The sequence below is a fragment of the Catharus ustulatus genome, chromosome 3 (assembly GCF_009819885.2).
Source record: "Catharus ustulatus isolate bCatUst1 chromosome 3, bCatUst1.pri.v2, whole genome shotgun sequence".
Taxonomy (NCBI): domain Eukaryota; kingdom Metazoa; phylum Chordata; class Aves; order Passeriformes; family Turdidae; genus Catharus; species Catharus ustulatus.
In genome coordinates this window covers 113,538,113-113,562,672 of record NC_046223.1, presented here as the reverse complement: position 1 = coordinate 113,562,672, position 24,560 = coordinate 113,538,113, and the positions used below count along the sequence as shown (strand labels likewise).

The 24,560-nt window shown below is 42.6% G+C and overlaps 1 protein-coding gene across 2 annotated transcripts in view; it reads left to right on the top strand.

Moving 5' to 3' along the window:
- Positions 1-1,936: 1,936 nt before the first annotated feature.
- Positions 1,937-24,560, top strand: part of LOC116994398 (CD2 associated protein) — a 76,449-nt gene continuing 53,825 nt past the window's right edge. For both annotated transcript variants that reach the window (XM_033056074.2, XM_033056073.2), the window contains exons 1-2: positions 1,937-2,087; positions 23,557-23,717. In XM_033056074.2, coding sequence (XP_032911965.1) covers positions 2,084-2,087; positions 23,557-23,717 — 165 coding nt within the window. In that variant the 5' untranslated portion in view covers positions 1,937-2,083. The remainder of the gene's footprint in view (positions 2,088-23,556; positions 23,718-24,560) is intronic.

Below are 24,560 nucleotides of genomic sequence, written 5' to 3'. Positions count from 1 at the left end.
ATACCATAATAAAAAGTCTGAGTGTATAAACAAGTATATCACATTTTATTATGTGATATATATATTTGTTTACACAGTCAGACTTTATGTTCTGTCTTTAGTGCTTATGATCTGACTCATTTTCCCTTTCTGTGCCATGAGAAAGATGCTAAGCAAAAGCTGACTCCTGGAAATACTTGACATTCTTTGTAGGCTAATTTTGTCCTGAGCTTGGCTGAAACAGCTCATTTGGAACCACTCATAAAAGGATGTCTGCAGCAAGGAAGAGGGAATATTTTCATTTCAGAGAGCCCTGCTGTGTTATATTCACTGATTTTCATCAAAACCAGACTATGTTTACTTGTCCTTTTGGCCTCAAGGTCAGGGTTTTTCTTTAAATTGCTTCAGTTCTAAGTAGTTGTTTCACTCATTCCTGAGTTTCCCACAAAAACCTAAACAGTGGCAGCCTGATATAGCTTGGAGCACTTTCCTACATGCATCTGAAGAGAAAAAACCCCCACCCAACAAAAAAGACCCCTACCCTATAAACTTTCAAAAGCAGTGCACAAGCCCACAAACACATGCATGATGTTAATGACATTGGCCAAGGGGATGGTGAGGTTGGAAAAGACCTCTCAGATCATCCAGTCCAACCTTGACCAGACAGCACCATGCCAGCTAGGCCTGGCACTAAGTGTCAGGTCCAGCCTTTGCTGAACATCCCTCCAAGGGATGGTGAGTCCACTGTCTCTGAGTTCCCGTTCCAGTGTGCAATCACCCTTTCTTTCTGAGGAAGGCTCCAACATGAGCCCCCTCAGCTTTTCCTTATTTTGTGCTCCAGACCCAGAGGAAGAGGAGGATTTTATGCCAGGAAGCAGGGCAGGGATGTGGGGTAGCGCCAGCAGTGAAGGCAGTGGTGAGGGGTTGGTGGCATTCATGAGCCCTCAAGGCCAAAAAGGTGAAAGGAATCCTGTATGCATTAGGAGGAGAATTGCCAGAGGGGTGATCCTGCATCTCTGCTCAGCCCTGATGGGGAATATCTGGAGTGCTGAGATTTTGGAGATGATGAAGGGACTGAGCATCTCCCTGCCCAGGAAAGGCTGAGGGGGCTGGGGCTGTTCAGCCTGGAGAGGAGATCCTGAGAGGGAACCTCATCCCTGAGTGTCCCTGTGTGCAGGGAGGGCAGAGCAGGGCCCAGGCTCTGCTCCAGGGCCCAGCAATGGCACCAGAGGAACGGGCAGGGACTGATCCCAGCAAGTTCCACCTGCACAGGAGGCAGAGCTTCTGTACTGGGCAGTGACCCAGCACTGAACAGAGACCAGAGAGGGTCTGGAGTCTCCTCACTGGGATATTCCAGAACTGTCTGGACACAATCCCATGCCATGTGCTCTGGGTAATTCTGCTTGAGCCGGGAGATGGAACCACTGTGGTCCCTTCCGACCTGACCTATTCTGCGATTGCACGAAGGGGGCTGTGAAGGATGTGAAGGGGGTGATGAGGAGGCTGATGAAGGGGCTGTGAGGGGGTGAGGATGGGAATGCAAGGGGATGTGAGGGGGGGATGAAGGGGCTGTCAGGGGCTATGAAGAGGTTATGAGAGACCTGTCAGGAGGCTGATTGAGTGATGAGGGAGCTGTGAGCGGGTTATGAGGAGGGGGTTTGATGAGAGCGGTGATGAGAGACGTGCTGGGGGCTGACGAGGCGGCTAACGCGGGGTCGAACGAGGGGAGCCATGAGGGTGTGGCGAGAGGGCGGTGCCGGGGGCGCCCTGAGGGGCGGGGCGAGCTCCCCGCGAGGGGCGGGGCCTCGGCGGTGACGTCACCCCCGCCTGGCAACGGCGTGGGGGCGGTGTCGCTGCGCGGCTCTCGCGGGACTTGGTGCCCCCCGCCGTGGGCGGGGCCGAGCCGCCGGTGCCCGAGCTCGGCTGAGGCGGCAGCGGGAGCGGCGGGACGGGACGGGCGAGCGGCCCCTCTGCCCCGGGCCGCCCGCGGCTCGGAGCCGCCCTTTCCACGCCCGTAGCGCCACGGATGGAGCTGCAGTGCCCGGCTTGAGCGCGTCGGCGGGACCCGGAGCCGCTCCGCCGAGCCTGGGCGGGCGGGCGCAGCATGGGTGAGCGCGGCGGGGAGGGCGGTGGGACCGGCTCCCTCTTCCCGCTCCTTCGGGGGCACCTTCGCCGCCCTTTGTCTGGGGGGAGGGCGCGGAGCCGCGGGGCCCTGGGCAGCCCTCGAGGCGGGAGCGGTGCCGGTAGCCGCGGCCGGTGGAGGAGCTGCGGGGCCGGTGAGTGCGGCAGGTGCCCGGTGAGCCCGGTGAGCCCGGTGAGCCCCGTGAGCTCGGTGAGCGCTCCCTCCTGCGAGAGGCCCGGCCCGCTCCGTCCCGCCCGGCCGGTCCCGGGGGCTGCGGAGGGGCCCCGGCTGGGAGGAGGCTCCGTGGGTTTCGGTGGGGAGAGCGAGGTGTACAGCAATGCCTGCTGCTGCTTGGAGGGAGTGGCTTGCTGAAGCATAAACGTTTTTATGATTAAATCCTGCCCTTTCGCCTTATTTTTTTTTCCCTCCGCTTAGCGTCAGTTTGAGCTGCACCTTCACCCATTTCTCCACGAAGGCGAGAAGCACTCACTGTATTTTAAAGAGAGCGAGTGTAGAACCGCTGGGAGTGTTCCTGTGTTCAGCTTCGCACTGGTTGTAATGGGTCTGATTTTTAATGTAAGCCTTGGCATGGGGAAGTACGAACGAGTCACTTAGACTCCTCTTTACTTACAGCGACTTCCCCTTTATAGACTTTGGACCTCTCTGGGTCCGGAATGGTGTGGGATCATGTTCTGTCTGGTACCTCCACCCTGCTCTGCTGTGCTGTGTACCCCGCTGTGCTCCTGCAGGGTGTGTGCAGGGGTGTGGGTGGCACTGGCTTCGGTGCCCTGTGTGCCTGTGCTGCTGTGTACAAACGTGCTCTGTCAGAACGAGAGTAAAGCTTCTAAAGTGGAAGGATACCTGGGGTTTGGATAGCTTTTCTGCCTTCCCGTTGTGCATGAAAATGAAGAAGTGCACGGTGTGCAGATCAAACGTGCAGTTAGTGAAGCAAGAAGCACTCCTCCTGGCTGGTGTTCTGCTGATTATCAAAATGTGCTTTCAGTGTGTTCACCTCAGTGGAAGTTGGGTCAAAGCATGCCTAAAATGAAATTAGTGTTTTAAATTCTGATAGAAACCAAGCATATCACTTTACGATGTTTTTTGTGATTATTCAGAATAGATAAGACTTGCTCCTCATTTATTTTCGGGCAGCATTGTTTTGTTTGCAAGTGAGAAATGTCTGCCCAGGTCATTGTGATGGTAGTTCCTAAAGCAGAAAGGCTTAGTGTGCTAATTAAACATTGAACTCTGGCTGTGATGCTGAAATGAGAAATACCTCAGGATTGACATATGGTAGGTTTGACTTATTGAAATCCTTAGTTTACTCATTTAATATAGTCAGGAATACTCTGTAAGGGCTGAGTCCAGTTCATGGTTGTATATGATAATTCTGACATGTCTTTACGTATTTTTGTCCTTAAGTTTGCTTTTCTAAAGGAAATCCTCTTCTGATGGCCATAATGAGCATGTTATTACTGTTCCAGATATGACTGAGCTGAGTGGGTGCACACACTGTGTCGAGTATTGCTGTTGTGTGGGTTATTTATTACCATAACAATTGGTGTGTATGTGCAGTTCCTGCCAGGATGGTGGCCAAGCTCTAGAAAGGATTGTACAATAATCCCAGAACCTTTTAAACAGATTTTCTCTGAAGGTGTTGTTCTTTATGCAGAATTCCAAGTATTTCTTTCTTGTTAAAAGGCAGTACAGTCAAACATCACTAAAAATAAGAGTGGAAAAAAGTAATTTAGCTTGCTTTGCACTCACTGTAATTAGTAGTTGCCTCACAATTTACCTTGAGAAGTCATTAGTTGATTATTTTATTACTGGCGTCGTGGTAGAGCTTTCTCTTGATAAGAGATTCTTTTAGCTTGTGGAAGGGATTTTACCTGTAAGGGGGGAGTGTTGACAAACTCAAGGATTGTTGAGATTTATGAAGGAAGAACAGCCAGTATGACTGTGGAGGAACCAAAAGGAGAAGGGCAGAAGTACAGAATGCCTTGGAAACAAGTTCTTTCATGTTCTTCTGGGAGCTGGAAATTAATGGTTCAAGAGCACGTGTCATTCAGGCGTCTGAAGGATGGGGAGGGGGTGTGATCAGAGGTGATACACACAGGACCATAAAAAGTTATTAGTAATGTCCAGTGACACCCTTGAGCCCTGCCATTGTAATTCTCTGCCTTTTGCACTAGATTAATCACGTGTGTATAACACTGGAAACAGCTTGATAAACAGATTTAAGGGAAGAAAATGTATTCAGATGTTACAGGTGGAAAAGACTTTATTTGAATGAAATGTCTTGTGCTGTCTTGGTTTGATATTAACTTGTAGAGATTAGCTTCCAGTTAGTTGTCAAATGGCTTTATAACTAAGAAGGAAATATTGCAGCAGCAGCTGATAAATTGCCACAGTGGAATGCTGCAATCCACTGAACATCTGTCAGTATCTTCTTAGCTATATGCATTCCCCCCATCTTTTTTATTTCCAGAAAATTTTGCAGACTTTGATTTGTGGTTCCCATGGTTATCATATTTGAATTTGCTGTATGTGATCTTCAGAAAAATTTATAATTTTGGAATGCTTTAAGAAGCCAGGTACACTTCATTGCCAACAGAATAAGTATAAATATATTTGGTCAACAGAGTAAGTTCACTGAACATTAAACTTGTGTGAAGGCTTTTGCTAAGTTCATGTTGGTAACAAAAAACAATCTAGAAGGTTTTTGTAGGCAGATTTAATACTTCTAACATATTATGGAGAGAGTGACAGTTTCAGTGTTCACCAGTAGTATTCTAAGAATCTGTTAGAACATTTCTGCAGGATTTGTTCATCAGTTCAAAGGCAAACAATAAACCCACACAGAACAACCCCCCAACAAAAACCAAAAATCTATTCCATACACCCCCAAGCAAATGGGATAGGATAGATGAGGAGTCCTGCTGATATTTTTACCAAGAAATATGTAAGGTGGGATGTGCAGTTGAGCTTCAAGTCAGACTTTATTGTAGAGTAAAATGACAATCAGAAGTTCAAATTGTTAAACCCTTCTGTACTCAGGTACTTGATGAGCCTGATGTTGACCAACTGTACTTGTGGTGATCAGCAAAGTGGTTTCTTAATACCATTTTCTTTATTGTAGACAAAATCTTAAGGGAGGGTGATGTAAAATTGACTTCTGGAAGGATATGTGCCTGAGCTACTGGGAAACCGAGTTACAGTAACTGAGAAGAGTTGGTGAATCCTGAGTTTGGGTCAAGACAGAGCAGAAATCCTTTCAAAAGGTGCTAGAGATTCTGTCAGCTCAGCTCTTGCCATTTTGTTTTTTGGATTTTTTTTCTCCAAGAATGTAAGAGCTGCAGTGCTGAGAGTCCTGACTGGAGACACGGTAGGGAGGAAAAGGATATGGAAGGCAGGTTTGTAGTGGAAAGTTTTTTTTCCTTTTTTTTTCTCCTTTTAATTAAAAGTCCTGGTCTGGCAGTTAGTGATTTATGAACTTTCTCCGAGGTGTTTGTGGTTTCACCAGATCTTTTTTTATAGATAGTTCAAGTCCCTGGTTGTCCCTCCCTAAGGGGCTCAAAAAACCCCTGTGGTTTTTGCCAACCACCACTGTCTGTGACAGTGGGGGAGTCCCTGTTTAACATCTGTGGGAATGCCTGAGGGAAATATATCCTTTCAGTGTGAGGTTTTTTTGCCCTACAACTGCTCCTTGTTCTGCCAGACTCCTTTGTATTTTTGAGAAATGGTGGGTGATTGTTTGGTGGCTTCATACTGGGAAGTCTCTCTACATCTCCTTTTGTCATGTGCCAGTCATTCCAGGTGCTGGTCATCTTTACTGGGTAGTTATTTTAGTACTGATCGTGTTTTCAATCTTGTTGAAAGAAGTTTTTCATGTTATTTAAGAGGTAACTTCATGCAGAGGTGGAATTACATTTATTGTTTGGATTTCTTTAGTTTTTCTGCCGTTCTTAAGAGCTTTAGTTTCAGCTGGGTACGACCTTGCCCTTGAATTATCCTCACTTCACTGGCTTTCTCCATTGTCTGTCTGTGCTTGGTTTTTTTTTCCCTTAGTGGGTTTTTGTTGCATAAACACAGGAAACGTGTGGTTGGGCACATGTGCTGTCTGGGGCTGAGTGAGGTGGCTGCCTGCTCTGTCCTGCTCTGGGTGTCACAGAGAGGAGCTGCTCTGCTCTTCCATTCATTTTACTTCCCTGGAGATGCTGTCACTGGTGACTGCTGGTCTGAGAGTTCCTTAACGTGGCTGATTTGTTAGGAAAGAGCAGCAATGAAAGTGCTTAAAGTGACTGAAATAATCTTGACAGATGTGGTGAGTCAATCAGGTGAAATTTGTTGCTAGTGGGTCTGGGGTGTAGCAATTTCTGTCAGCTGTGATTGCTACCTGGGCACTTAAAATGTGTCTCTGCTCCTTGGTTGGGGTTTAACGTTTTTCTTCTCCTTTTAAAGTGTGTATTTGTCTTTTTTTAAACTGACATCCTGTATTTGGTAAGGTAGCTAAATTCCATTCAGCTTTTTCTTTCCTGACACTTTTCCTTTCCATAATGTTGCCTTTTGTTAATGATCTAAATTGCCCAGTGTTCAGTGGAGGTGATGCCTGAGCCTTTGCTGTCCCTTATTTTGGATGTGGGGTGGTGAGAAGCCGATTTCCCCAGTGCTGTGGTGGTGGAAGCACAGCCCTGCTTGAGCATCACCCATGGCTGGCCTGGTGCACTGGTGACAGCACTAAAACTGCCTTTCCAGTTGCCTCTTTTCTGATGTTAATAAGTGTCCTTTTACCCTTAAATTATTCCATTTCCCAGCATAATCTTCACACTTCATTTCACCAGCACTGCTGTTTTCTTTCTCTGACAAATGCCAACAAGAGTTTTTGGGTGAGATTGTGTTTTGCTTCACTACTTCCATATAGAATTGACTTTCTTCATATACAATCAGTATGAAATACTTCTTTTTCAGAAATCTTGACCAAAGAAAATGATGCATTGTAGATATTTTTGAACAAAAATTCAAGTCTTGCCACTGCCAGAGCCCTAAATCAGACTGAAGGAAAAATCACAGTATGTGTCTGTATGCCAGATGAGTTAAATCTTTCCACTTTTGGGGTGATGTACACTGTAGAGAGTATAATATGAGGTAATTTAGAATATTAAGTTCACTTTTCTTAAAGGAATATTTATTGCCTATAATATACTCATGACTCTGAGATTGGCTCAGCTCATCAGAGCCTGATGCTAAAAACACCAAGGTGATGAATTTAGCCCTTGTATGGACCATTTATTTAAGAGTTGGACTCAATGATCCTTGTGGGTCCCTTCCAACTCAGAACATCCTGTGAAATCTGTATTAGGTCAGGATTGCTTTCAGCAGAATAAATGAGAATATAATATTTTGAATAATTAAAAAATGAAACATTTTCCTTTAATTTCAGCAGTTTGTGCAGTGCTGACCTGTGGTGTTGTAGGTGAGGTCTGCGTTTGCTCTCCACTGAGTGCTGAAGAGCTTTGTGATTGCAAATTGAGTTTGAATTTGACATTGTTTTTAAAGAAACTCAAAGTGAATGTTATTGCTTTCATTGTTTTAACTAGATGAAGTGTTGCTTTAAATTATTTAAATGGCTTAGGTTGCACTGTTTTTTAACAGTGAGTAAATCACTGTAAACATACTTTTTGTCATTAGAGGCAAATGGTTTTGGAATTAAGCAGGCAATCTCATTACTTTTGCTTCTGCTGCAGCTGTGAATAGATTTTTGTGGATGGGAGTTATTAATGATTTTTACTTTAATTTTAAATAAGGCAGTTTTGCTAGAGTTGCTGGAAACTTGCCTGACTTACTATTTAAAGAAGACTTTGATAAAATTACTAAGTGGTCAGCCTTTGTCAAATGTTTTTGACTCTTGATATAGTTTAATCTTTTTAAGCTGGCACTGAAATGAAGTCTGAGCATTTGCTTACCTCTGGCTAATGAGCAGTGTCTTCTTCCCTTGCTTATATAAACCAAATCATCTGAAACTTTCCTGCCTTCCTGAATCAGTTTTCAGCCAGTCTGGCTGTCTGAAAACAGACTGAATTCATGGCTGCAGGAGGAGGATGAGGATGCTGACACTGATATCACACTTAGGCAGCACACTTACAGCAGTTGTCAGCTTGGCTTTGAATGAAGTTTTTGTCTTCCAGTTTTGGCTCTTCAGTTCAAGGATAGCTTTATTGCTAACATACCAGTATACCTTCATCCCTCTTAGTGTGTTTTTATTTCTTTGTGTTTTTATTTCCCCAAGTTGCACTGTTTCTTCATTTTTCTGGAAAAATATAAAAGCAAACTTGTCAGAATGTTTTGAGTTGTTCCTTCTCAATGCATTTTTGGTACTCAGGGAGAGGAGTCTCCATCTTTGCTGCTTGAAGAAATGAAACCACTAGTTTCATGAAGTGAAGGAGAATCTCATCACTTGACTCTGAACTTGTACCTAGAGCTATGAAGAGATTTGTTTTAAGGCTGCTTTGTGTATAATCTCCCTTGTCCCACAGTCACACTGTGGGTGCAGTTCCAGGCTGTGCTTCAGAGATAACTCCAGGCTGCTGCTGGAGAGGGCCTGAGCTGTGCAGTGCCTGTTTCTGGCGTGCCTTGGCTCCAGTGGCTGTGAACCCTGCTGGGAGCTGATGAGCTGGCTGGTGGGGAGAAACTCCTGTGCCAGCTTTGCCATCATGTCAGCAAGCAGGATGGCCTCACTCTGCAGTCCTTACCTCCTGGCAAGAGAGTGGATGGGACTGAATTTCAGGAGTCAGGGAATGTAGAGTGTTTTTCCTTTCTGTTTTAACCTGCAGTTACTTTGCACTATATCCACTAAAATTTCCTAAGTTTCTTCTGAGTGTCTGTATTAATTACTCCCCCTAAGTGTTCATGATCCACCAAACTGGTTATTTCACAGCATTCTTTTTCCTGTATCCTTAAAGGAGTTTTTTTATCACTCCCCATCCATTTTAAGCCAACCAAATGTTTCTTTTAAACTGTACCTCTAATTTACAATTTTTTATTAATTTAATAATACCTTTAAAAATAAAATAGTTTCTAAACAAGTAGAACCTATTACTGAGATGCCTTTTATATTTCTGTAGGTGCTGGTTTTGTTTGTTCTCAATAAAGTGTATGTCTTAAGAAGATGACTGAGCACAGCATGTAAAAATATGCATCTGTTCTTCTGTATCCTGATTTTCTGCAGTTGGGCTGGACTTGCAATGTTCCCATCACTTAAATGCTTTTATGGAGTTTGGCTTATTTAGCACTATCATAAACCAATAAATATAAGACTAAGTGTAATAAGCCTGCCTAAAACTTGATGTAAATCACATTGCTGTTTGCATTCATTATAACATCTAAATGTTTCTGTCAGGGAAGTTACTAATTGCTAGAACAAACTGCCAGGAGAATTCTAGATCCATCATTTCTTGGTATGGCCAATCCCTGGATAATGCCGATATCAGTGTATTCTTCAATCTCCCCTTTTGGCAGGTTTAGTGATCATGTGTCCATACAATGATCTAGTTCAAGACACTGGCCAGGGCTGAATCCAGCTGGAAGAGAACCAGCTGGCTGATTTGGCAGCAAACTAGACTGACACACCCTGGAGCAGCACAGCTGTGAGACCAGCGCAGGGGAAGAGGTGGTGAAATGAGAGGGAGTAGGGGAGACCATGCAGGGTCATGATTGCTGGAGTCACTGTAAAACTCTGGTTTCTGTAAGCAACTAAAGCAGTCCTGTCTGAAAAGCAAAGTCCAGAGAGGTTAAGTGAAGAATATTCTTTTGTTAAGAGACTTTGGTACAAGACTTGACGAAATTAGAAGGGTTTACAAGCTGCATAAATGTCTGCAGGGTGGGCCATGAGCTGTTTGTTTAAAACCTCAGTGTCCCAAAAGCATTTCTTGCTGTGTTCAGCTGAGTTGGTGCTGCTCTGAAACCAGGTGGAGTGAGATGCTGTGCTGCAAGTGGGGCAGTGGAAGTGCTGAGGTGAGCACGGCTTTTGAAGTTGTGAGGATAAAAGCAAATATGTTAATCCCCTGCTCTCATGGGTATAGTAGATAAGGAGGCAGCAGGTTTTCTTGAAAAGTGCAAACAGCGGAATGTAGCCTTTTAATTAAGGATAAATTATCATGAACTGTGCTGTTTTACTCTTGAAAATCAAATGCAGGGCTTCCTTTGCCTGACCCACAGGTTACTGAAAATACATCTCATCCTTCAGCACAGAGAGAGTCTGTGAAGTGGAAGGTTTTACTAAAAACCATTACACCGACACATTCACATTATAAGAAACCTAAGTATAACAGGGCTGCTTTTACAGTCTGCCAGTGTCTGAATAAGGATGTGCTGCAAGAAAGTGGGGGAATTGGAAACTATCTCAGTTGACACCCTTTGCAACTTGAGGAGAGCTTGAAGGTGTTTCTTAAACCATTGTGTGCTATAGGGCTAAATATATAAATTAACAGTGTGGGGTTGTCAAGTAAAAGCACAATTAAGAGTGTATAAAATTACTTTCTCTTATTTTCAAGTGCTCACCACTTTACTAGATGCTTATTTTGTGGAGTTTCCTCTTTCAGTCTTAGTGTTTCATCCTTACTGGGACAGAACTATAAGGCACATGTATGGATTGTAATACAAGTAGCTTCTAATATGTAGGCTGTAGGAGAAAACCTGCCCTGGTAGATAACCAGTAACAGAAAGCCTCAGGCTGGATGAACAGCAGATGAAATAAAGCTGTTTATGAAACAGGAGATGTGCTGTCAGTACAATAAGACACAGCCTGCCATCTCCATGCACCAAGGAGACTACTGATTTCCCATCAGCACAGAGTTCTGGATCCTGCTGTTCACTGCTGTATCCTGGTTTTTCAGTCCTGAACTGCGACTGAAGTGGTAAATCCTGACCTTGGTGTTTGAAAAAGCCGAGTTTGTATTGCTGACTCTTCTCTCATGATTTCACTTTTGTTGTGTGTATGTAACTGGGTCCCCAGGATTGTGCCTGTAGTTGTGTGAATATGTGGGAACAATAAAGAGTATTTCCTTTGTGTTTCTGAACTCCAAGCTACTCCTTCAAGTGACTGTATTGAGAGCAGCAGAGGTGAGCAGAAGCTTGCTATGAACTTGCCTCGGGTGCTTTGTCTCCTGGAAGCAACTGCTATCCCTTGCCCCACACTTCTTTTCATAAATTCCTGTAAGGCCTCTCATCCCTTCTCAAATTCTTCAAATACCAGTTGTGGTGTTACTATCAATTAGCTCTGCAAGACACAACGCATGCTGTAGCTGCTTCCAAGCTACATATTTGGTGATCAGCCATCAGGTTAGAAGGGCAATGTTGGGGCAGTCCTGAAGTCTTTTCCTTGGGAAGGATTGAGATTTGAGTGCTTCAGTGCTGACTCTGCAAAAAACCCTAAAAATAAAAAATGTACAGCTCTTATTTTAGAGATGCTGCTCATCTAGCATGTTTCAGCCAAATGAGCGTACAGGGAAAGAATTCCTGGGAGTGAAGCAGGAGGACAGGCAGGTAGGGATGTTCACAACAATGCTAGTTTCTTCAAATGCGCAAGATTATGACCAGGTACCTAAAAAAACTCCACAGTGATTGATATGCTGCAATAATGAACTACCTTACTGTCTACCAGCTATACGAGCAGGATAGAACCCAGCAGGTCATGGGAAGTGAGTGTTCCCTACTCCTGGCACTCACAGGACTGTCTCTAAAATACTGTGTCCAGTTTTGCTCCTCCCTCCCCTCAAATGCAGATGGAATGCCACTGAACTAGAGAGTTGAGGCTGGTGCATATGGTGTGCAATTGGTAGGTGTGCCTGGAGAACAGAACAACCTACTCTCCTTGGAGGCACAGTGCAAAATTGTGAACCAATGCCTGCAAGTTAGGAGAGTGCAATTCCTACTGAATATAATGTGGAAAAATCATCATGAGAATCCTGTATCAGAAGAGGTGCTTGGGGTGGCTGTTTTCTTTCCATCCTTTCAAGACTTCTAAAATTTAGCTGGACAAAGCCTTGAGCAACCTAATTTGACTTTGAGATTAACCTTGCTCTGACCAGTTTGGAACAAGTAACCTCCAGAGCTCCATTCAAACCCTATTTTCCTGTGATTGGAAGCATTACAAACTGTGCAGATTGAAATAATGATCTTAATAAGAATTACTGAAATAATTCTAAATACATGTGGAAATAGATATTTGAAGGACTTGATCCCTGAACTTTTAGAACATAATTGACCTAATGAAACAATTTTGCCTCATTTAAAACTGTCTGATTGAGATTGTAAGGTGCCCTTGAGGATTTGCTGTTTTGACGGGCTTTTGTAAAAATCCATTTCGTAAGGATTTCTTTCTGTGCTTTTCCATCAGAAGTTCAGTTTATTGACTAAAATGTCCACACTAAAAAGTAAATGAACTCTATGTCACAATTAGTATGCCCTGACAGTGTGGAGTCAGATACAAACACTTGTTCTTGTTGTAATGCTAAGCATATTTTGTGGTTTTTGCAAGATTCCAATCTGGGACCATTCAGACTCTTGCATCATGTCTGTTTTCACAGATGAAGGGAACACTTTGTGCATGCTCCGAATAATGCTTTTAAGTTCCTATAAATTTATTTCAAAGCCAGATTCTTGCCATGTTTGCACAAGTACTAATTGTCATTCAGAATTAGAGATGTGCCAAATTGTAGGCTGTCTATCAAAGCATTTCTCCATTTCTTTGGAGCGTAAAAGGAGTTTTCATTTAAACCCAAAAGGCTTTCAGAGATTTTCTTGTTTTCATAACTCTTGAATTCATAACCTGGGGCTATGATCATGATGTCCTTTTTGGCTAGGAGAATCCTGAAGTAAAAAAATCTGCAGGAGGAGCTGAAGCTTTTGTAGTATTGTGGAGTCCTCATAGAAGAAAGGAAACTTCAAGCAAAAGTTTTTATTTTTCAGGGGAATGACTTTGTAAAAAGAGTTCTCAGATAAGCAACAGAGTCTTTAGTTTCAAACTTATTTTTGTGAGCTAATTATCTAGTGAAGGATTTAAGGGAACACCTATAAATAGGGTGTTGACCTCAAAGTACTTTCACTGCTTATTTGGTGCTTTGGATTTGAACAAAATATAAATGAGGTATAATTTTTGTTCTTCAGTGCTTTATGGCATGGCTTTGTTTCAGCAGAATTTGTAATTTGGTGTTTTGTGACTCACCTTGAATGTTTTGCCAAATAGATGTTATAAAATTAACTTAAGGGGAGGAAGAGGCATACATCTATATATAGAACAACGTCTGAGTCATGGCTTCAGAAAATGTGGGGTTTTTTTTAAATACATTCCCCTGTGCCCACAAAGATTCCTGGATTTCTCTGCAATGTGAATTAGTAGCATTTTTTCACTACTGCTTGTGGAGATATTTGCTGCCTTTTCTGCAGTGTCACCTCTCATTTCCAGGCTGGTTTCTTGCTCTGAGCTCTGCTCAGAGTGAGGGAAATAGCAAGTAACACAAACCTTCACTTTCTGCTTCATGTCTCTTCCGGGGCGAAACGTTCTGACCTCTTCTGTCCTTATAAGGTATTAAACACCTGGAGGTGGTTGAGGTTTTATTCTAATACTTCCCATTTCATGTCTTCTGCTGTAAATGGAAGAGACCAGCAATTCTGTTTGTAGAAGTGAGGGGGTAAATTAGATCCAAAATTGTAACATTTATTAAATTTAAGACTGAGTTTAAGACAAGTATTTCTGATAATATTGGAGGAGACATGATGGGATACTTCTGAAGCTGATAAATCTGCAGTGAGGTATCCCTAAAATATTCTTCTTCCCATCTGGTTGGCAGTGGTGACTTACCTACAGCATACAGCTGTAAAATCATAAGGATGTGTGTGAAGACAATTTGCTTTAGTAAGTGAAAATTGACATGCACTCAATTTTCGATTGTGTTTTATCTTACACAGTGTGAAGCACTATAATGCACTCCAGAAAATTACAGGAGCCTGGAGTAGGAAAATGAGACATATGTGGTTTGTGTCTCTCAGGGCAGGCTGCTGGGCAGGGTTTCTGCTATGCAGTTTAGTTTCCTTCTCAGTCTCTTGCTAATTGCACCTGAGCCAGCACTGATGTTTGAGGTGGTTGTTGTTAGAATGCAACAAGTTTCTCATTAGCTGAAACAATTTGGGAGGAAAAACCTACATTTTAAATTGATTTCAACTGTTCATTTTCCTAATTATTTCGGGCATTCTTACTGGGCTGTAAAATTCAACACAAACTTTTTATTAAGAATGCATAGTGAGTCATATCTTGGAGAATGCGCCATTGCCTTACCCAATCCAGAAATGCCAGGCGGATCCAGGGCGGCTTCCAGATGGACGAGTTCTGTGCTGTCAGATCCAAGTCTCCTGGCTTTAGACTGTCTCAAGGGTAGACTGCTATTTTTGTTTTTATTTTCCTTTTTTTTTTAGGCAAGCTATGGATGTAGAGGAGTTGTTGCTTTAAGCAGAAAATATTTGTGCTAGAACTGGGTGATGCAGCACAGAGCAAGTTACAAAAGAAGTAAGGAAAAAGAGTGGATACTGCAGGGTGGACAAAAAATGGAAAAAAAAACTTTATTCAAGTTGCCTTGTCACAGACTTGAGACACTGGCACAGGCTGCTCAGAGAAGCTGCAGATGTTTCATGCCTGGAAGTGTTCAAGGCCGGGCTGGATGGGGCGTGGAGCGACCAGGTCTGGTGGGTGTCCCTGCCCATGGATGATCTTTAAAGGTCCCTTCCAACCCAGGCTATCCTGTGATTCAGGCACAAATATATTTTATGGTATTTTTTGTTATATACCATACAAATAAATGAACAAATCCCTGTCATTAGCATGTTCTTTTTCAGAGACATCCTGTAACTTTCACAGACTTCTTGTAATCCACAAGATCTCTCATATCCTTCACTGAAGTTTCTTACTTACACTTGTGATGTTACCTTTACAGCTGACAGGAAATTCTGCAGAAGTTGGCCAAACTGAAATTAGTTTCAGCCACTAAACACTTCTCCCAAAAATAATTTCTCACTGCTATGCCACTGACATCTGAACCATGAACTCTCAGACAGTGCAGTCCCCAGGCAGCTCCAGGTGCAGTCTAACCACCCTCAGCAGCAGGAGCTCCTTCCTGAGCTCTAATCTAAATTTCTTAGTCAGTTTAAAACCAGTGCTCCTAGTCCTGTCACTACAGACCTTGGGCAGAAGTTTATGCTGAAAGGATGCAATAAGGTGCCTGTTATCATTAGAAAGCAGAAAATGTGGTGAGACCCCATACTTCAGGAAAATAACAGAACTGCCTTAGTGCCAGCTTCTTCCTTCCTCTCTTGCAGTGGTAGTTTTTTTCTCTTTAAGCTTTTAGTGCTTAGTCAACATGGAAAGCTGACAGCAGCTGGACTGTTGGTGCTCAAGTGAGGGGAAGCAAAGGAGCTATCTTTGTAGCAGTTTAAAATACCCTCAGTGTAAGCACTGGAGAAAACTTACTAAGTTTTTAACAGATCTTGTAAACCATCACATATCCAACAGCTTTTGGTAGTGACTTGAGACAATAGAAATTATTCCAGAAGAATGATGTATTCTCTTCATAACAGTGCAATGATTTTTTAATTGAGAAAACTCTGGTATTTAAATCCATGAGTTTTTTTTACCATCTGATAGAGAATGGGAGCTGCAGCTGAAAGACTGAGTTGCCTGAGCACAGTGCTTTGTCCTGGGGTGCATCAGGCACAGCAGCAGTGCCAGCCAGATGAGGGAGGGGATTGTCCTGCTCTACTCTGTGCTGGGGTGGCCTCACCTTGAATATTGTGCAGTTGTGGATACCACAGTGTAAAAAAAATACTAAACTATTGGAGAGTATCTAAAGGAGGGCAGCCAAGATATGGTGAAGGCTCTGGAGAGGAAATCCATGAGGTCATTTTGCCTGTTCAGCCTGGAGAAAGAAGGGAGACCTCAGTGTGGTCTACAGCTTCCTCCTGAGGTGAAGAGGGAGGGCAGACACAGATCTCTGCTCTGTGGGCACCAGAATGGCCTGGAATTGTGTCAGGGAAGGTTTAGCTTGGATATTAGAAAAAAATGTATTTCTTCACCCAGAGAGTGGCTGGGCTCTGGAACAGGCTCCCCAGGGAGTGGTCACAGCACCAGCCTGGCAGAGCTCAAGAAGTGTTTGGGCATCACTCTCTGGCACAGGGTGTTGTGACTGCTGGGGATGATGCTGTGCAGGGCCAGGAGCTGGACTCAGTGATCCTTGTGGGTCCCTTCCAACTCAGCCAATTCTGTGATTATTTTGATGTTGGCTCAGATGGGGAATGGTGCTCTGATTGGTCAACCCATGTGCTGAGGAAGTGGAAGGGGGCTTGTTGGGAATTTAACCTGACTGTAGCAGTGTCTGATTGCCCTCACACATCTAATGCTGCTTTGAGCCTGCTGAGCCTTCTGAGATGGGTGTGTTGAAGAGAGTGAGCTCATACTCACTTCAACATGAAGTTGCTTTAAACAGAGCAAATCCTCAGGCATCCAAACTGAATCCCCAGTGGGTGACAGCAGGGTGTTTGTGGTGCTTCCAGAGACTGGGGACATAGCTGAGCTGGTTTTATGTAGAATCAGCTTGTGTCCAACATGGTGTGTATGCATGTGTTGGAGTAATCTTCAGTGCTTGAAAGAATTGTTTGCTTGCCTAGCAATAAACAGATTACAGCAAATTGGGAATTAATTGTGTATACTTAAAAGAAAATATACCTAGAATGGCATGAAAATATTTTAATTTCATTTGCATTATGTTGTGTTATTATGAACTAATGAAATAATTCTCATGGCTCTGGGCATTTTGCTTAAAATAAGACCATAAGTCAATATTTGAATAAATGAGGTCAGCATTACTTTAAACTTCAGAGAACCTCCTTTGCCACATCACTTCCTTGTGAGTTTTCTTGGCTGGCATACAAGACCAAAGCTTCAGGAGCAGGAGGAGGTGTGACTGATTTGGTTTGGAGCTGGCACGACTGGTGTGGCTCCCTTGGGAGGAAGCACAGGCAGAAATGGCTCTGCTGTGTGTCACTGCACAGGAGGCACCTGCCCTCCTTCTGAGCTGCTGTGAAGGTAAAACATCTCACTGGTGATGTTTAGCACTTGCAGTAGCTCTTCTGATGCAACTGTTTGCCAGTCCTCCACGTGGAACGTGAATGTGATGGCTCTGCATGGCTCAGCTCAGTGAAATGTCTGCTCTTCAGCGTGGTGTGGCTCAAAACCAGTGACTGTGCTGTTAAATATGTATGGACTGCATGGTCTCCATTAGCTAATTACATTTGTTCAGTTTCTTAATGGCATGGAACTGCATCGTTACCATCAGAGTTGACAGGAATCCAGTGGCCTTGTACCAATAAAGTGTTGTGTTAGGATGTGGTTTCATGGCAGATATTGGCTTTGAGCAAAGCAGCAAGTGGGGAGGGGCAGGATGAGTGGATCTGTAGGGGGAAATTGCTCGTGTGAGGAACACTATTCAGATTTCGGGCATTTTTATATCACTGTAGTTTTGGTCTTGTTAAAGGTTAATGTGCATTAAGTGTGTTCCTGGGTTTAAATTTAATGAAAATTCCAGATTACTTTGTGAGACTGTTCCACTCTGAACTGAACCACCACAAATGAGGATGGTTTGGAGCTTCACTGAGCAGTGTGCTCCTCATCTGGGCTGTAACAGGGATGTAGAGGTTGATCTGAGGTGTGTTTGAAGCAGTCCTGTGTCTTACCCTGCAGTGAGACATCTGAAGGAGATAAACTTGCAGAAAATTGTCACTCCAAGCTTTCTCTTGAGCTTTTTTCTTTATCTGATTCACCAGTGTTATAAATAACTACTAATTTAAGCAGAGAGCAGGGGGAAGGGACTGGTGAATGCACACAGAAGAAAGCATGGGATCACAACATCCTTAGGTTAAGATGACTTGGAAAAACAAATTCTTGTGTTTCCCACTCTGTGTAACTTTATATGACACCATGAGAAGGAAGTAGGAAATACTGAATGTTTCATCTGTTCAAGGTTCAGCTGTTCCACTGCTTCTCAGTTGGATGGTTATTGGGGTGGGAAAGGAAGGGAAGGACTTTTGCCCAAGACCAGCACTCAGAGTGGTTTTCCTGGTAGTGGGAGAGGAATTGAGGAAGAGCAAAGCTACATCTGTATTCCAGAGGAATGCTTGGATCTTTGGGGAACTGGTTATTCTGGTCGTTTGTAAACAGGAGTGTGAAGCCTGGCTGCAGGGCAGTGGGAGCTCTTGGCCAGCAGAGATTTGTCTTCGGTTCCCAAACCCTGGTGCTCACTTTGTGCATGTGTCCTTACAGGAGAGCTTTGTAGACAAAACTCACAGTTTTGGGAGCAGAATTTTAAGGGCAGTGGGAAGTCCATCAGGCCTTTCTATTTAAGCATCTGGGTGTCATCAGTGACTCAGGTCAGGGTGACAGGAAATTATGTGGTATTGAAGTGGAAAGAAAGCATTCTTATAACCACTACTTGTGTTTAACACTTACAGAGGTGTTTTCATTGTTCAGCATTTTAACACCTGAACCTCTTTTTCAGTTTTAAGGTCTGTCTTAAGTGGCTGAACATATACTATTATATAATTATTACTAAATCAGCTGGAATTCCTATAGCTCATAAATGGTGGAAACGTTTTTGTGGGAAAGCAGTTGGAAGGATGATTCTCCTGAAGTTCAGCACCTGATTTTGAGATAGTTGTGAAGAAAAGTATTTAAAAGGGTAATTGTGTTCTCTGTGGTCTTTTGTCTCTAGTGTTAAACTTGGTCTGCTATCAAATGAAATAATTTTGTGACTCCATACATAATAACAAAATTGTTAGGCTTTGTTTTGTAGGAGACTGAACTTTGGAGGTTTAATGTGATAAATGTACAAGTGGAAATAACAGTACTTATGAAGTTTGTTTTAGGCATCTAGCAACTGTCTGTTGTGATAAATTGGAAAAGCAAAACTCAGTTTCTAAGGTAACTGCAGTTCTGCTGGCAAGGTACTTCTGGAGGTCACACGAGTTTCCAGGGTTGTTGTTCCAATAAATGACTTTGAACTGGCCTGAAACCTGCCTGAAGAGACCCTTATGGAGTCCTGCAGCAATTCTTGCTGCTTCCCTTCGGACTCTGTCCCTCCAGACCTGTAGCAAGTTTCAGCAAGGCTTCCCAGTATATGCAAAGATTTCAGTTATCTGATAAATCCCTCTACCCCCTTAAAAAAAAAAAAAGTGTAACCTATTAAAGTGTTTTTTTTTTTTTTTTATGGGATTTATTTTAATCTGGTTTGTGGGTTTTTTTGGCTACTACAGAAAGGTCCCTGGGTTCCGACCCATTGTAATACCCCAAACAATGTACCAAGAATGTGAAATTCTGCTCTTTGCTGGGCGAGTGTTTCTGTTGAAGACAAAGGCATGCTATAGTTTTGATGTATTTTTCTGCTCTTCCTTGATTTATGTTTTGATTCCTGCTTTAGGGCTACCTGAGGGCCTCAGTTACCTCTAATAGGCAATTTTGGAGAGAGTGAGTAGCTGAAGGCATCCGTTGTTTAAAATCAGAGAAGATGGGTATAATGTGGCCGTGCTTATTGGGAGACTTGGCCTCTGCCTTGGCCCTGGGATGTGTTGGCAGAAGAGCTGGTTGTGCAAGGTTTGGACAAGTGGGGAGTCCAGCTGTGCCAGCAGTGACTGAATGCCTGGTGCAGACAGTGTTGCTGTCTTGGCTGACAGTGGGAGCTATTTTGTTAAAGATGTGTTAGGTAGGGCACTTTGTGCTGTGGGGAATAATGTAGTCTGTAGCTGCTGACTGGCTTTGATGTGTTTGGTCTGTTTTATCACAGAATCAGGTTGGAAAAGACCTCTGAGATCATCAAATCCAACCTATGACCAAACACCACCATGTCAGGCAGACCATGGCATTAAATGCCACATCCAGTGTTTCCTTAAACACCTCCCTGGGCTGCCCATTCCAATGTCTGAGCACTCTTTTCACCCTTTAGTGAAGAATTTCTTCCTAATGTCCAACCTTATTTTTTTGTTTTGTTAGTGAGGTTGTCATCTTCCTAAAAAGCAAGAGTTGAGAAAACCCCTCCCACAGAGCCATCTTCTTCCAAAGATGTCCAGTCAATTTTTTTTATAGCTCTATTGAGTTTATTCAGTCAGTTGCCCCTGAAAATGGGTCAGGACTTTCAGAAAACACCATCTGGAAGGTTTCCTGAGTGTGTTGGAAAGCTGTCATGGCTGGGTGACAGACTGTGTTTATATATGTTTAAGTGGCATTTGTTTGATTTCATTTTGCCCCACTGCCTCTTGTGTTTTCATTGGGCACTGCTTGGTCTTTTCCACACCCTGATTGATGAGATATCCCTGAGACTTTTCCCAGCTTTTTCAGCCTTTCATTGTATGCAGATACTGTGAAAGCTCAGGAGAAAGGTGTCTGCCCCCTCAGGTGAACTTTGGTGTTTCTGGATGTGCTAGAAAAGCAGTAAACCTCACAGTGTTCCTGATTGAGCCTTTGGTATTTTTCATTTGAGACTTGACCATCACGGCCTTTAAGCTACAGATAATTGATCTGAGTGGAGTTTGAAATGGAGAAAGGCATGTAAAAAGCAGAGGTGAGATGGGATAGGTGAGTTTGATAGCTTTGTGTTGGTGAGGAGTTCTGCTGCACCTTCTACCAGGTGAGAATTTTTAAAAAAAGTTTTTGCCAGGTTATATTGCTGCTGACTGATTGCAGTGTATCTGTTCTTGAGTAAAGCATTCAGAGCTAGTACAAGCATTAAGTATAATCATTAAACTAATGTAATTTCTAGTTTGTGTTATTATAAGAAGTTGTGATTCCTTAAAAACTCTCTGTCATTGCTGGACTCTGTTTTTCCTTGGGTAAATATTGTATTTTCTTATACTTTAGGATGTTTCAGAGATTTATTTATTTAATCTGGACTCTTTTGGCAGTACAGAGGTCTCTTGCCCATCACCTGGATTATTCAACTAGTGCTACTTGCTAATATTGAAAAACAAAACTTGTCAGTGTTCTTGAGGACCATATAGTAGCCAGACATGGGATGTGTAGCTCCTTGCTGTTCCTCTGCCATCATATGATAAAAAAATCTATGGGATGAAGGTATCTTAACATTCCTCATGGTCCCTTCCCCTTTACAGATGAGGCAACAGAATTCACATCTGGTTTGTCTATGTATCCATGAGAACAAGGGTGGCTTTGGGTATCACTGACAAATAGAAGAGGAGATTCAGCACCTAGATCTCAGGTGTAAGAAGCTGCTGTCTGTTTGCTGGTATTGGAACATAAAGACATGTGGATGATGGCTGGAGGTTGCTCAGGTTCTCTATTTGTTGTTGACATGACCGAGTTGATGTTTTACAGTCTGGAGAGGTGACCAAATGAATGTGCTGTGTATTTCAAACACAAATACACAAATGTTCACCCAAGGTAATAAATAAGCTTTCGATAGAATTGGTTCATGTTGACACAGTGTGGGTGTGATTATCTGCTGCTGCTGTGGAAAAAGGACCAGGTGTTTGGCAGTTCCAGTCACTGCTGTGAGCATTTGCCCTGACTGACACTTTGTTATGATCCATTTTCCATGTTTTGCTTTGTAAAGCTGTCCTATAATGTATATATTGTAATATGCTACCTGCTAATGTGCTTCAAAACAGTGTATCATGAGAGAAATATGTGATTTGGATATTTCTTACATTTTTCTACGCGTGTAGGTTTCCAGAATGGCTGGATTGAGTTGGTTGGAAGGTGATGTTTTAATTTCTGGAGTCTAAGGTGATGAATGGCTGTTGTCTTTATGATTTGTGACTGCCAGAATTTCCAGTATGTTTGGCAATATTTTATGTCAACCACTCAAGAGACAATTCCATGCAGAAGCAAGACAGAACTACTCTGCTTGCTGCAGGCAATAATGGGGGAGTATGATGCTTTGAAACAAACTTAGAAAGTACATTTGGCAAAAATAAATGTCTACAGTACAAAAAGTGTGTGCTACAAGTTCCAGGTGTGTGTCATAGGTGGGTAACTGTGGTGATGACTTCTGTTCATTAGGAAAAAATTGTTTTTTGGTTTTTTTTTAAGGAAGAAAGCAAAATTAGGTCTTCACATTTATGTCTGCTGCTTCCTTCGTTAATGGGTGCATTCAGAAAATAGTTTGCCAGAGATAAAATTCTAGCATCTCTTCCATTCATGGCACCATCATGTAGTTCTGTTTTTCACTAAGGGTTTGCTGGCTTCATCCATAGGCAGCAGAGGGATAAAGGCTTAATTGCAATCACTGCAGCTGCACTTGTGATTAAAACTGCTCACAGATCAGAATTACACATTGGTTTAATGCAGCTGTAAGGTCAGTGACAAGGAAATAATGCTTCTTCTTGATTCCTTCATTTTTTAATTAATTATTGGGTATTATTATGCACTGATAAAACAGATAAATCTGGGAAAAGAACTTCTACAACCATTCAGGATTTGTGTCTTTTAGCCTTTTTGTGCATTGTGATCTGCAGAGGAGAGGGAGGTTTCAGTGAGGACAGTGTTTTAATATTTGACAGTGCCTGAATATAGGACTGAATTTGAGTGAGAGGGAAGATTATTTGATTGCTGCAGGTTTGTGGAAATTTCAGGCATGAACAGAATTTCTTGATGAACAAATGTGTCTTTATTGCCAAAAATCTTTAAGCTGTCAGTGAGCAACTTTCATGGATCTTGTACAACAGATGGACAAGTATGAGAATACACTGCTGTGCTCCTCTGAGGAAACTTGATTGTATAAAAAGTAAAACTCACTGCTTATTCTATTTCATACAAACCAAATGACTCTGAAGGAAGGTGCTTTTTACATATTTGTGATTTAAGCTGTATGATATGGTCAATCACACACCTGGCTGTATTGCATTTCTTGGATCAGCCCTGCAGAAATTCTGTGTGTGCAGCAATTAGTTTTTTGCAAACATAGTAGCAGGCTCAAGTATGAGAATTAACAAAGCATTGCAAGTATGTACCATACACACAGTGTCAGGTTCTTGGCCCCAAATGGGGACTGAGTGAGAAGCACTTGCCCTGTGGGCAGTGATTCATAATTGGTAAATCTTCTGCTGGAACTTGGTGGGGGAAAAAAACGCTGCAAGCAATTCCTTCCACCAGACATGAACAAAAACCTGTCCACCACCACCAAAATATAACCTGGTGTCATATTCTAATTCTATTTAATTTATCCTAATAGAATAAATTTACTTTGTTCTTTATTCTCCTTCTCAAAAATACATGGGAATGTCACAGTTCACAAATGAGCATTGCTGTGAGGAAGTTTTGTTGTTAGGTTTGCATTTTGAGCGTGCTTCCAAGAAAGTGGCATTTCCCAGTCTGGGTATTCATTGTGCATTTTTTTTTTCCTTTTTAGTGGACTATATTGTGGAATATGACTATGATGCAGTGCATGATGATGAGTTAACAATCCGAGTTGGGGAAGTCATCAGGAATGTGAAAAAACTGGAAGAAGAAGGATGGTTGGAAGGGGAGTTAAATGGCAGAAGGGGCATGTTCCCTGACAACTTTGTGAAGGTGAGTTTTCTGCACTGGGTTAATTTTATTGTGATGATGTGGCTGGGTCATTGTTACTGAAATGGTTGGAATACACAACAGTTGTATTTGTAACAGGATGATTTTTCTTTTCATGGGAAGACATTCAAGGTGCTGACATTTTTAAAACATGCTTTTGAAGATTTTTTTAAATTTAAGTTCTGCTGTCTGTTCTTACTCTAGCATTTCTTTTGCTCTGTACCCTTGCATTATGTGTTCTGTGTCACTCTGATTCTGCAGTGCACCAAGTTATCTATAGCTGTGGTTACCTGCTTTAGTGGGATGAACTGATTAAAAAAACCAGAATATAAAAAACTCCCTAAACCTACCTTTACAGAAGACATCCAGTCATGAGAGAGTTGGGAAAGTGGGATCACAGCTCAGTCAGCTCATCTATAATGAAAAACTGCATCCTTAGGCTGTGCTGATGTGGGTTCTTCAGCCTGGATCAAGCTGCTTTATTTGAAGGGGCAATTCTGCTTTACCCTGGGCACTGCTGCTGGCACTGCCTTTTTTGTGACTCTGCAAACTCCTTGGTGTAACATTTCTGTGTAGTCCAAGTGAATGTAGGTATTCCTGCCCCTTTTGAATTGAAATTAATTCTTTGCAAACCTGCACTATCCAGTGTATCTTACTGTGATACTTTCATGTTGTAAAACCTAAGGGGGTATTGGTCCAGCGCTATAAACACTTCTTTACACTTACTCATTTTAAATTTGACAATTTTTCTGATAAATTGAAAAAGCAAAATTATTCTTTCCTGATTTACTGTGAAGGGTTTTAAGTTTTTCCTTTTAAAACTGATGGGAACAATCCAGTTGTTCT